The sequence below is a fragment of the Cyprinodon variegatus genome, unplaced genomic scaffold, assembly GCF_000732505.1.
Source record: "Cyprinodon variegatus isolate N-32 unplaced genomic scaffold, C_variegatus-1.0 Scaffold7, whole genome shotgun sequence".
Taxonomy (NCBI): domain Eukaryota; kingdom Metazoa; phylum Chordata; class Actinopteri; order Cyprinodontiformes; family Cyprinodontidae; genus Cyprinodon; species Cyprinodon variegatus.
In genome coordinates this window covers 2,263,124-2,276,843 of record NW_015150460.1, presented here as the reverse complement: position 1 = coordinate 2,276,843, position 13,720 = coordinate 2,263,124, and the positions used below count along the sequence as shown (strand labels likewise).

Sequence of the window (13,720 nt, the reverse complement as noted above, 5' to 3'; positions counted from 1 at the left end):
GTTCAGGCTGACGTATAACTAACTGGCCTGCAGAAGATAACGGGAAAAAAAACAGATTTTAAGACAGGATTATTTTATTTTTATATATATGTTTAAGGCAGAATGATTTAACATTTAAATATGATTTCTCTATGACTATTAGATATTGCACGATTTTGTTGAAAAAAATCAAGATTGTGATTTATTTTATTTTGCTTCTGCTCTAACATGTTTGCCTCCAGAGTTTGATTGTATTTATGGTGTTGAAAGCTCTCTTGTCTAGAGTCTATTGTCGCAGGATTTTACTGTAGTGTGGAAAAGTGCTTCCTTCTAGCGTGGATGTGCACGCTAGTCGCAGCTTTCTCTTCACTTATATGTTATGGCAAACCCACTTTAAAGGTTTTACTGTCACCTAAAGGACTGGGGGGAGAAAATTTGTGTCTTACACTTGTAACTGTTAATGTGGCAGAAAAATTTAGTGCTTCTGCGTTTTGAAATTGCATATTTTAACTGTTATTATGTTGCAGATGCAAAAGTATATTCAGACCTATCAGAAATGCTTATTATATTCCCAGACCTTGGATATGTTATACCTTGGTCACAGCTTTATCCACATAATGCATTCATAAATGCTCAAAAAACAAGAATACAATTAATAATTTGGAATAGCAGTTTCTACACTGTGAAAACAACCTAAAAATGAGTAAAAACTTCTTAAGATATAGTTGCCCTTAATTTCAGTAGGAAAATAAGATGATCTGCCAATGGAATGAGTATTTTTCCCCTTAAAATAAGATAATTAGACATTATGCTTTAGAAGTTAGGGATTGCATTTTTTTTTCTGATATTTTTTTATTATTTTAAATGTAAATTGTCTATTTCCACTGGCATTTACTGGCTCAATTTAAGAAAAAACAAACACTTATTTTACGAAAAACTGACTTACTTAAATTTCAATCTTTTTCAATGTAGGTATATTTTCTTGGAAGCATAATGTAGGATCAAAACACTCTTTGTTTTCATTTCATATTAACCAGCTTTCTGCACTGCTTAAACCTCTATCCGTAGACTGAAAGATACATACATCACTACTTGCATACATACATAGATAAGATGGGCTGAAACGCATTGAAAACTTAAAAATCCAAGTTTGAAAAGTGAGACGACTGCATATAGAACCAGTGTCTAACAAACACTCTTGGATATCATCTGTGAGACGTGCAAACTGAAATTTTTCCAGCATCCCTAACCTGACTGATATCATCCCCGTCTCTGTGTTATGTAACGGTCTGCTGCGGTTTGATTGTTTAGAACTCGATGAGATGCACATTGATGAACATAAACACATACGTGTGGCAGCAGGAATGAGCTCACTTGGTCAAATCTGACAGATAATCAGAAGGTGAATGTAGCCACCGCTGTTTATGGATGACTATCTCATGTTTACTTAAGTCGCCTCATCAGCGGAGGGCAGCATTCCCCTTTATGACCCCCTGCAGGAGAAAGGACCCTCACACATTTACAACTCCTGACAATGATTATCCCCAAGCTACCTGAGCTCTGAGTCACGTCTGAAAAATGGCAAAACATGCCGACGTGGACAAGCGGGAGCCTTGTGTCGAGCCTTGAGTCAAGAAGGAGGAATGCCGCCATCTGATGATTAACTATGATGTTAACTGTGGATAAAGCGTGGGCTGTCTGCCGTGTCTCACACACACACAATCGGAGTCGGGTACCCGTCAGGACTGAGCGTAATCCAACAGGTCCCGGCTTGTGATCTCAGCATTCTTTCAGAGAGAGTGCTATGCCAGCGTAGGTGTGTACGAGCTTAATGTTTTGATTCACAAGGGCAACATTTTGTCAGACAGGGTATAATTAATCATGCCCATCAGTTCATGCTCTGAGTTCCAAGGTGTCCTTTTACCAAGCTATTTGCTTTAAGACATTTAGAGGATTATATTTCTCAACTCATTTAAAAAAAAATAACATTTGTGCCTTTAAATATGTTATTTTATGCAGCATCAATATTTTACAAAGCTGTAAAAAAGTATTTGGCTTCAAACAACTTTCTTCTTTTTTGTCATTTAAGTTGTGGAGATCAAACTTTTTAATATCTGATATGCTGGTACTCTTGCAAATTATCATTTTAATTGTTGCACAAGCGATTTGTCTTATGGATAAAAAGTAGAAATGGTAAATGGCATGTACTTGTATAGCGCCTTTACTTAAGTCAGGAGACTTGACCAAAGCGCTTTACACTACATCCATTCACCCATTCATACACACACTCACACACTGATGGTGGCAAGCTACATTGTAGCCACAGCTGCCGTGGGGCTCACTGACAGAAGCGCGGCTGCCGTACACAGGCACCACCGGGCCCTCTGACCACCATCAGTAGACGGTGCAGATGAAGTGTCTTGCCCAAGGACACAACGGCACTGAAAGTCTTAGTCGGGTCTTGAACCGTCAATCCTTCGATTTCAGGCAAACTCCTACATCCAACGCCACTGTCGCTTATAGAAATAATAGAAATATTGAAATAGATCAAAGTAGATCAAATAAATTAGAAAAATTAAGCAGAGGCATCAGCTGAACCCTGTCAAAGTGAGCATCCCTTTACATTTGGCATCGATATATATAATTCTTAAAAGAACAGCAGATACAGACGGTGGTTGTAGTATGATGGTTTGGTTCTGCTTTACTTCAAGATATTGCTGATATTAATCTAATAATTAAATTAGCTCTACAAGATGATCCTGACAGAGAATTTTTTTTTTTTTAACTTCTCTTGTTTTTTTATGCATCTGTGTGTCGTTACTAACCTCCCTCCCCCTTAATGTTAACACCTTTTAAAAGCCTAACCAGGGACGAAGGCTGCAAATTAGCCCATGGCTACAAGCCTTATGTACTTGGACATCGGCCACCTGTTTGGTTGCAATGTTTAATTGTACTGACCCTGTCAAATAAACAAATAAATAAAAAATGTTTGATTAACAGCTGCTGACTGAAAGCCTAATAAGGTTTTGCAAATAGTTCACCTTGTCATGGCTGGAAGTAGATGTTAGCGTTTTTCAGGTATGTGGTAAAAAACTGCAGGCACCAGTATAATAAAAGCAAACTTATTTTGCTTTCATGTTTCGACATTTTTTGTTAATTAAAGCGTTAAACTGTTTCAGTGGAGTGATCATAGCGCTCTGCATCAGCTGTGCTGTGTCTGTCTCCCTGCCAGCTTCTCTGATTGGTCCACTAGAAAAACGATCTAGAAATAAGTAAAACTTTCTTAAAATAAGAGTATTTATCCTTAATTTGAGCAGGTAAACAAGATTATTTTCCAATGGAATGAGTATTTTTATTCTTAAAATAAGATAATTAGATAATATGCACTTGAAATAAAACAATGCAGTTGTGTATTCTTATTTTACATGTAAATTGTCTTGTTTTACTGGCAAAATGTCTCTTTTTCGATCCTCAATTCAAGAACAAATGCAGTTATTTTATGCAAAAAATGACTTATCTAGATTTAGCTTTTCCAGTGTTGGTTCACGTCAAGCAGCAAAAGTTAAATTTTTCCAATTCCAGCAGCAGCAGCTGCTTGTGAAATGCGTTACACACCTCAGATGCTCAGAAGCTCGTGCGGCGCTGCTTTGGCTGCTCAGATGCATCAAGATCCGCTGCCCTAACTGCTCTAGACGCGCTGCAGGACCTTTTAATGCGCCCTGATGTGCATCAACCATTGACTTTGCATGTAAACCAGCTGTTTCTGCTGCTTCAGTCGCGTGCGGTCTGAAAGTAGCTTTAAGCCAAGTCAAGATGCTGCAGAAGGATGTTGAAGATGTTGTTCATGCTTTAAAAGCCTTCAAATGTGGACAAATTAAAAAAGAAACACCTAAGAACTTTGGAAGAAAAGCCTCCAAACAATAAAAGACTAGTTTTTACTATAGATTGCAGAAACCAAAGGTTTTTAGTTTATGGGGTGACATGTAGGGGGTGGTTTCAAACATTTGATTTCATTTAACAGATGAAATAATTTATAAAAGTAGTTGCCTTTGAATTTTCCAGTCCTGAAATATTGAGGGGTGTTGGCAAATAGTTTTTCAAAGCTCTGTGTCTTTTGAGACCAGCACTCACTCAGCTTCTTCTCATCTGCAGCTCATGTTTGTTTATCTTGGGAACAAAATGATCTAATTTATCAGGCGTTCTGCTCTGCAGTTCGTCTTTTTGTGATTCTTACGTTTGCATGAGTCTGGAGCCGTGTGAGGGCGATGCGGGTCTCTGTAGAAGCCAGCTTTGCATTTGTCACACAGACGCCCTTCCGTGTTGTGCAGACAGTCGCACACGCCTCCGCTTCTCTGGCCAGACTCGCGCCATGCCTTCCAGTCAAAATGGCAGCTCTGAGCGTGTCCGTTACACTTACACTCTGGTGATGAAAGAAAAGAATAACAAAGTCAGCAATATTTATTTATTAAGGAGTGTAGATTTTGTCATATAAATAGAAATACAACTAAGAGATGAAACAATCAGATCTTTATACTAAGAGGTGCGCCAAGCAGTAATTATATCTGGTTCTAGCTGTCAGTTCTGATATTAGAACCGGATTTAAAATAAAAAAATTGAATAAAAAAAATTGGCCTTCACTAACTGATCAGGAGTTATAAATGGTATAGGCTGAGTTGGTGTAAAAGAAGATCTGAGTTTAATAAAGGAAAATTAAAAAGGACTTAATGTTTAAGTTTAGGTTTAACATATTTTATCAAAAATACCAGCTAGTAAAGCTAATTCTTAATGTCTTAGCTCCCACCGTTTTATAGTTTGTGCACAAACGAATTGCCTAGCCCAATACCATGTACCTGTAAAGTTATATAAATCCCACATACTTGTGATGTATCTGATTTGAAAGATTAGACCTCTGGTTTTAAAGCGTTCAAAAATAATAACTCAGAATGCATGAAAGTTGCACTGGTAAAATGTTTACCAATAGAGATATGTTAGACATCATTGGAAAGCTTATATTCTCCACAATTCAGCCACCTAGTTCATTTTATGGACATAACGAGCACCACAGCACAATTGACAAAGATATAGCAGCATGTCAAAATGTAGCATGACAAAGCAGCCACAACAAGCAAGCATGTCTTTATTACTGCTGTTCTCAAAAGACCTAATATTTTTGAGAATAAAAAAAACTAATTTGAGTCATGTTTGAACTGATGCAACTTGTTCTTGCAGCTTGGGTGTTTTACTCGCCCAATTTTCATGTATATATTCAGAAACTAGACGGTGTTAGCTTTCAAATAACTTATCACACATGTAATTTGGGCTTACAGTTCCTAAGTTATTTGCTTTTCCATTTGGGTATGCAAAATAGGCCAGAATTTCCCAAAATGAGGTGGATATTAAGACGTTAAACCTCTAGTTTGTGTAGATGGGAACAAACTCTGTATGTTTTTTCACAACCTGAGCTATGTAAATTCTAAAAAATGTCATTTTTTTTTCTCTCATAAAATTTTATTTGTACATAAAAGGTCAATTCCACACAGTTGATCCAAATAAGGATACGTGCCAAACTGAATTATTTGAATTTTATGACAAATTTAACCATACAAAAAACTGATTTCTATATGTAGCTTTACACAACTTGATTCAAGCGCTTTCTTTTACAACATTTTAAATTTTCAGCTTTTAGGATTTTGACTATAAATTTTTTGTGCGTATCCAGTTATTTCTACTCTCGTTTCCGACTTATGGATACTGAGAAAGGAACTTATGCTTGATTCCTGGAGTAGATTGGTAAATAAGCCCAGTTAATGTAATCTAAAATGTAAAATGGCACACATATACATATATCAGTAGATGCATAAAAAATAAGCGTTTATGTATATTACTTTTACTTTTTGTGGAAAAAAAGTAGCTCAGCTGGATAATAATTACATGTGATTTTATTTTATGGAAAATACAACTAGATATTACTTTTATGTGGAGCGTTACGGAAAAAAATTAGCCCATATATGCCAGGATAGAACATGTTTTGTAACACCAGACAAAAACGAGGTAGAAAGTAAAAATTATGAATTTGAATTTGATGACAAATTACTAGTTATTAGTGTTTGTTGCGTATAGTAAGGTTACAATTGAGTTGATAGTTTTCTTTAGGATCGACTTATTCTAAAAAGGTACAACAAAGGGACAAATGGGACGTCAGATCCGACGTCAGGTCGGGTGGTTGGGAACTAAGGGGTTAAAAGAATACATGCTTTACTCTGTTCAGACCTCCTATAGTGTGCTTTAATATAAATTTTATGCATGTCTATCGACATTAAGAAAATGTATCTTCCCTTCAAGCAGCTTCTTAGATGTCTGCTTCACTGATACTGAAAATGACAATTGGTCCCTGACAGTTTTCTTGTCTTCATCACCTGGTTGTGCTAAAGTATGGTGCCTTCAATGACTGGATTTTAGGGCACACACGTGAGGCCGACCAGACGCAAATTAGACTTGCGTAATAAATGGCCCAGTTTAAGTTAATCTATCTCTGGAAAAAAAAAAAAAAGAGTCTAAGCATCTTTGACCAGCTTACTGTGACATTCGTGCGGTGCTCCTGTCAGTCCATCAGCGGGCTGCCAGGGTCGGTCGTTGTAAAGAGGAGCGCAGCGCTCACAGTGATCCCCAGCAGTGTTGTGTCTGCACACGCACTTCCCATGAACCTGCAATAAAAACCATGAAACTCGTTAACTAAAGGAGACGGTATTTAAACACCCAATGAGTCTTTTTGTTAATTCACTAAGACATTTGTTTCTCTAACTGTAGTGTTTTTCTATAATGGGATTTTATTAGAACTTAAGACAGCCTCTGTTCACCATTGTAAATAGTGGGGAACGAAATTTTAGAAATTAGAACATAATTAAGGTTGACATTGAATTATTTATTAAAAAAACAGCAGTATTGTTTAGATTTTAGAGGCACAAAGTGAAGCCAAAGATCATCAGTATATATATCAAAATGTTTTCTCAAGATGGATAAAATAATATTTGCAGTCACAAATTAGAAGAGCAGAGTGTGAGGACGTTCCTGGAATTTATACTCCAATGAACACTTAGATCTGTGAATCCCTTACTCCTTAATTTGGTCTTTCCGTTGAGCAGCTAACATCCAGCTAAAAAAAAGGTATAAATTTCTGTTTGCGTCATCCATCTAACCTTAAAATAAAATAAATGCTTCCAGTTAGTTCTTAAAAGCCTAAAAATATGATTTTCAGGCTGGTTATAAGGTTGCCTGAACAAAACTCCATTCTAACAATACAGAGTGAATAAAAGGACATTATATGAACTTTTTGAGGTAGTGAAAAAGGTTCTCTGGTCAGAAAGATTAATATCCCAGATGTTTCTTTTGGAAGAAATAGTTTGTTTGCTTCAAACTATAGAGGAAAATAAGTCCTACCAGTTCTTTATAGAGGTTCAGATTATTGAGGAATGGCTCCTTCCTGAGGCCCCCTTTTTGTCATTGTCAGGTGGAGATTTTTTAATTATCTGTACCTACACTGGGCTATAGCTTTATAGCCAATTGGTCTATTTTAGAGTAACAATTCTTGCTGGTTTTGATAATCTTTGGTTCTAAACTGGCTAAAACATGAAATTTACTATTCTACACTAAAAATAGATTGTATTAAAGCAAGGTTTGAAATTTATCAAACATTTATTCTTTTTGCCATCAATTAACCATAGAATAAGGCAGGAAAAGGCAATTGGTTTATTGTTTTAGCTTTACACGATTCTGGAAAAAAGAGGTAAAGAAAATGGCTAAAAAAAAGATGTGTATAAAAACTACAGCAGTCAGATACATAGGCAAGCCTGAAAACTTATATAGCAAAAAATTAACCTTGGATTGATAATAGATGAATCTGTCCTGTGCCGATTTGCTTGTGCAGAGAAACACCCATGCAAGATCCCCACTGCCAGTCCTCAAAAGGGAATATGGTCAATTTTGAAGCCTGAATAATGTTGAATTACACTTTTGCACACCTGAAATAATGAGTGCAAGAGGGATGTGCCATTTAATTCACCATAATACATTTTTTCTTTCCAAGCATTTTCTTCTGAAATTAGGGACTGAAGGGTGATTATTTTTGCTTCATTGCTGGAAATAAAAATGGGCCTCTGCGCTGAAAAGGCCTGTGTGTGCGATTACAAGTATGTGTGTATGAGAAGAGTACAAGTATGCAGTGCAGAGAGCACAATAACAGTCTCCTTGTCATTCCTTTGAGCTGGAATGCTATGCATGCTGGATAATGATTGAATGGGGGGGGGGTGCATCTGAGGAAGCTCTTTATTTGTTTGCGTTACACTGTGCAAATGTAATGTAGGACACACAATTATACAATGATTAGGTAGGCACTAATCAACGTGCACACATGCCTGCCAAAGCTGCAAACACACACTGGTGAGGGATGCTCGACACGCTGATCTAAGAACGGCTTTAAATGCATCCACATGCTATAGGAAGGAGCTGTAAACAACAAGCCCTCTGCATTCACCAGCAACAAGCTGCTGCTTTTATAGACCCTATACTCACACTAACCGGGGGCACGGTTGCACAAATAAGAGGTCCAAACAAGCAAGGGGCTGCAGAACCTCATGACATTTCTCACAAAAAGCAAGAAGTGATTCATTAGGAAAGAGAAGACAAGAGATGACAAAAAAGGGTAGATATGGAGAAGACCAGACAGGTGGTATTTAAACCAATTTCACATGTTTACTATGCCGTGATAGGGGACAATTAACAAACGTACACACTGAAAGCTGCATACACCCAGTTGTGTAAACTTAACAGGGCTTGACTCATGGCGCCGATAGAGAACAGCACTTTTGAAAATATAGAGTATAATTCTTTAAATTTTCTTTAAATGTTATTTTGAAAGTTGAAATGTAAGAATTTAACACTGTAGATTATTAGAACATGGAGGTTTAGGTTACTCTAAGTAATCTCCATCGTTATGCTGCTATTGGCTTAGGGTGCTGGAGGACACCACTATTCATCCTTCTATCTATATTTTCCAATTCTGCAGTATTTGTTAGTTCAACAATCTCTGCTTTTACTTGTCAAAGTAGTTTTGTTTGATCGGGTAATGTCTGGCTGTGACTCCTAGATGGAAATATCTGCTGGGCTGCTGCGGTCAATAACTTATATTATAGATTATAGTGTTTTTGGCTTCTTTTTCATTGCTTAGTCCTGTCTCCCCCCGTAAACACATTTCAGCTGTTGCTACATGCTCATTCAGGAAGAGGAAATTTAGCAAAATTAATAACTTGATGCAATTAATTTGTTCATCTTACATGGAAAACATTTAACCAATTCATCTGTATGATCTGATTGCATTTCTCTGTAAAATGCCTTTAAATTTTGAACTGGCGCTATATAAATAAGCTGAATTGAAAGTCTTACAGAGAAACTCTCAACCTGTTTTGTATGACTGACTTTTTCCCCATTATTCCTTGTAACATAGCTAAAGCTCTATCAGATTGAATAGTTGCCCTTTAAAACAGCTTCTCTGACCTGTGCTGTGGAGCTCTGCAGCTCCTCCAGAGTTACCATGTTCCATCTTCTCCATCTGATGCTTTCTTACCCAGCCTGTCAGTTCAAGTGGATGTTCATATCTTGGTATGCTTCCAGCTGTACCAGACTTTTCATAAACTAATGAACAGAATGTGTTAGATTTCTTTATATATGAACTAATTAACAGAATGTCCTAGATTTCTTTAGATATTTTATTTTACTTTGAAAAACGTGCGCCAATAATAATGGATTCATTATATTATGCAATACAGTTTTTATCTTCACTACTGAAGATTCCAAAATGAAATGAATGAAAATGATCTGCCATTGGAACAAGAATTTTGTCCCCTCTTGTAAGATTTTTATATAAACTGAAATTAAAATAAGATAATTGAGATGTTTTCTTCCATATATTACGTGTAAAAAAAAAAAAATACCATTAGCAGATTATTTTACTTCCCTTCTCTACTCAAGTGCAAAACGGACCTAATTCATGAAAATTTTGAGTTTTAGATCACATTTTGCTGTTAACCTAAAGTGAAATAGATGTCTTGACCCGAGTTTCATTCTGATGCAGATTAGTGTGAATCAACACCTTTGATCCCAACATTATCAGTGATGCGTTGCTCTATTCTCCATATCGCAGAAGAAAATTCTAGTCCCTCCAATAATTCCTCTGGAATCTAATTTTCAAAGATTTTAAACTGTAGGAATGCTAGGATGGAAACTTTAAGACATTGTAAAACCAAATTTGCAGTCGAAATGGCACTCCACACAGTTTTTTTGCTTTATCCTTTAAGAAAGACAAAAAAAATCTAACCATAGATTGAAAATAAATTAATCGGATGTCACAGTTGCAGGTGCACATGGAAAAATTGTGAGTATTATAAATTTGGAAAAGCTGGACAGGGACATGAAGAGAGCATGGCTTTAGAGGAGAAACGAAACACAGCTACTCTCAATTAGTGGACTAATTGCTTGTAAAGCAACTGCTGCGGACCGTGGATGTCACCGAGTGTGTGTTGGCTTTGTGGCTAACCATCAGACAGTGTAATCACCCTGAACCGCAAAACCCCTGTGGAGGGACAACAAACAAACGAGCCCTTTTCGTCTTAGCCTCTGAGCAGTAATGACTGTCGGGGCAACTTTCTCTGCACAAGTGGTCACACTTGGTGAAGACAAAACATTGCATTCCTAACAATACTTGAGGTAGACAAAAAAAGGCACAACTATGAGTCAAGTTTATGCAACAGGGAAAGGTAGAATTTCAATTCCTAAAATTTGAATTAAAAACGGTAAAAAAATAAGTAAACATGCATCCCTTCCATCCTTCCTGGGATCAGTTGTAATCTCTGCTCTCATCTCATGTCTTGTGCTGCTCTGCTTATTTGGGTTTTTGCCAGAACCAGCAGCTTTCAGTCAACACGGATGCGAGGCGCAAAATGCTGATAGGCAGGAAATAGCCACTTATATAACCTGTATGTGTTTACAAAATGGTCCAACATGGCTCTTGTTACAGGTCCAACGCCCTGAGGAAATGTGATGAGGAGAGGAAATCTTTGATGCAGCAAGACACATTTCTGTTAAAAGGCAAATAATGAGCCTTTATGACCAGTTATTTTGACATGCAGAGGAGAGGTTTTGAGTCTTGTGGTTTAGAGGCCGGATTTTCTGCCCTCAAAGCAAGGAAATCCTTGTGAAAACCAAAGAGCTACTTGGAATTTCTTGGCATGGCAGTAGTCAGATTTTAAGATTTAAAGGGTTGTGCCCAATAAATCAGATATCAGCAGCTTTCGTCTCAGCAAAGGAAACGCATAAATCCTCCTGTGTACTCATGTAAAATATGCCAAAAATGTTCTGTTCTACATCCAAAGTTGAGATGAAAACCTTTTAGTTGCTTATCTGGGTCTGGTATCTTTGACTTTTGCGTCTTTTAATGGCAGCGTTGGAGGTTTTCAATGCATTGGTTTTGAAATCTCTGCACTTGGCATTCAAAAATAACCAAAAGAAGAAACCCAAACATGTTAGCTTCAGTCTATAAAAGTTAAAACAAATAGATTTGTATCACAAAAGTTTATTTTTCTAAGGTGTCTGATAAGGAAAAGAAGCCAAACAGCTGATGGAGAGATTCTTTATTATAATAAACACCTTTTTTTTCAAGGTTTATTAAGAAAACTTTCACTTTCATGTGAGGCTTTGCTGGTTTCAGATAGGGCTAAGAATCCTTCATTTGTGTCGGTGGAGATTTAGAGATTGACAGGATCTCCCCCATGACACACTTAAAACATGGCCTATTTACACCTTCATCAACAAACACGTATTTCCAACCCATGACCTTGTTATAAACATAGAGGCAGATGTTTATCTGACCTGAGGAAGCAGAAAAGACGGAAAGGTGACCCCTCCTTGAGAATGTTAGAAACAAAACAGCCGACACAAAGAAAACAAACTTCTGCTCTTGAAGTGTCTAATCCAAAAATCTTGATTTTTCACCAAAACATGGAAAAAAAAAATGTCCAGAGGGTGTGATTAGTTTAAGATAATGATCAAAGACTGGAAAAATGTGTCAGTTTATCTAAACAAGACGAAAAAGGAAGAGTGTGCTATCAGCAGCAGTCCTGAAAACAGGTCTATTAGCAATGAGATGGTAACTACTGGCAAGAAATAAAAAGTTCTTTTAAGTCGTTTTTTTAGTCAGGGGTCCAGGATTAGAATAAACTGGCAAAGCTTGATTACAAGCTCTAGTTTGATGGAGAGCTTACACACTGTGACTGTGCTCGCTGTTTATTGGACGTCCTGTGTTGCTTAGAGGCTTCTGCACACAGTTATTACTGCCTATAATGGTGTACATCCGAAGCAGTAATGGTAGTGAATTACAGGTTACAGCCATGTTTAAGCAAACTTTTTTTTTCTCTTAAGATTTCAAAGCCAGTAAAAAATAAGCTGCACACAGTGCTGTTAAATTGTAATTGTCTCCTTACTCATTTATTCACCTTTTTTTATTTTTATTTTTTTGGGGCTCAGAACACCTTCCAGGACAAAGATGGCCTAAAGGATACTATATACATATATATATGTATATATACACCCAGAACGGCAAGAATATTTGCCTGCAAACCTAATATCTGTGCAAATATTTGGCTGAAATTTGCCAAATAGCTTTTTATTCAACCACCTTGGAGAGTTTTTAAGGATGAATGCTCTGATTAGCTTCTCAGTCAGCTCTAAGCGCTTACTTTGGCTAGGCCATTCCAAAACTTTGGTTTTAGGTGGACTTCCTGGTGCACTTTTGATAATTTTCCTTCAAAACTCAAGTCCTCCTTGAGTATTTTCTGGTAGAAAGCTGAATTCAAGGCTTCACTAACTACAAAGTCATCATGTCTTAAAAGGCAGCAAAGCAGCTCAACTACCACCATGTTTGATGGGACTATGGTGTGCTTTCTATAATATCTTGTAAGATTCATGCCAGATTGATCAGGACACCCAAAGCACAGATGCATTGATGAATTTTTGATTTCAGAAGCCGGGGGTGATGCAAGTATTTTGTAATATAACCAACTTCAGCAAACTCAAGGAAGCAGTCCTTCAGTTTGACCTGCGGTTCTCTGCTGGGTCCAAGTGCTCAATGATTGTCTGTGTACTGTAGCATAACATATTTTTTGGACAGTAAAACATGCAGGGGACCAAAACGGACATATTAAAATAAGATTACGTCCATGCACATTCGGCTTTTGGAATTAGCCTTTCTTCTTTTGGGTAAGCAGGGCTTAGTCTAAAAACTCCCCCCAGTCTCTTTTTTTCTAATCATTAAGTCTGATCTTAAAGGTATAGTGGAGGATGTTATTTTTCCGGGTGGATCATCTGAATAAGTGGTCCTCCTAATTGTCAATCATTATGGTGATGTTTACGTAAGGCCGTCCTACGTTAGCCTGGGTGCCATTCCGAACTTAGTCCCGCCCATTGCTCAGTAGTAGCGCGAGTATGATCGCCCACTCTCTGGCGATCCAATCATATTGTCAGGGCGTGCTTTATACGATGATGGACAGATGAACAGTAATGTAATCAACCATGTGACCAAAGCGCGCTTGGGTGACAACAATGGCTGCCGCCGGAAAGTTGAGGTGAGTAGATTCTGCTATTAGGTCTGTTCTAGAAGATATCGACAGCAAATTAATTTTAAAAGAGGAACAGA

The 13,720-nt window shown here is 37.3% G+C and overlaps 1 protein-coding gene across 2 annotated transcripts in view; it reads right to left on the bottom strand.

Annotated features, from left to right (window-relative positions):
* ntn4 (netrin 4) overlaps nt 1-13,720 on the bottom strand; it is a 41,256-nt gene that overhangs the window by 11,962 nt on the left and 15,574 nt on the right. For both annotated transcript variants that reach the window (XM_015376626.1, XM_015376616.1), the window contains exons 4-5: nt 6,557-6,683; nt 4,214-4,399 (exon numbers count right to left, since the gene is read on the bottom strand). In XM_015376626.1, coding sequence (XP_015232112.1) covers nt 4,214-4,399; nt 6,557-6,683 — 313 coding nt within the window. The remainder of the gene's footprint in view (nt 1-4,213; nt 4,400-6,556; nt 6,684-13,720) is intronic.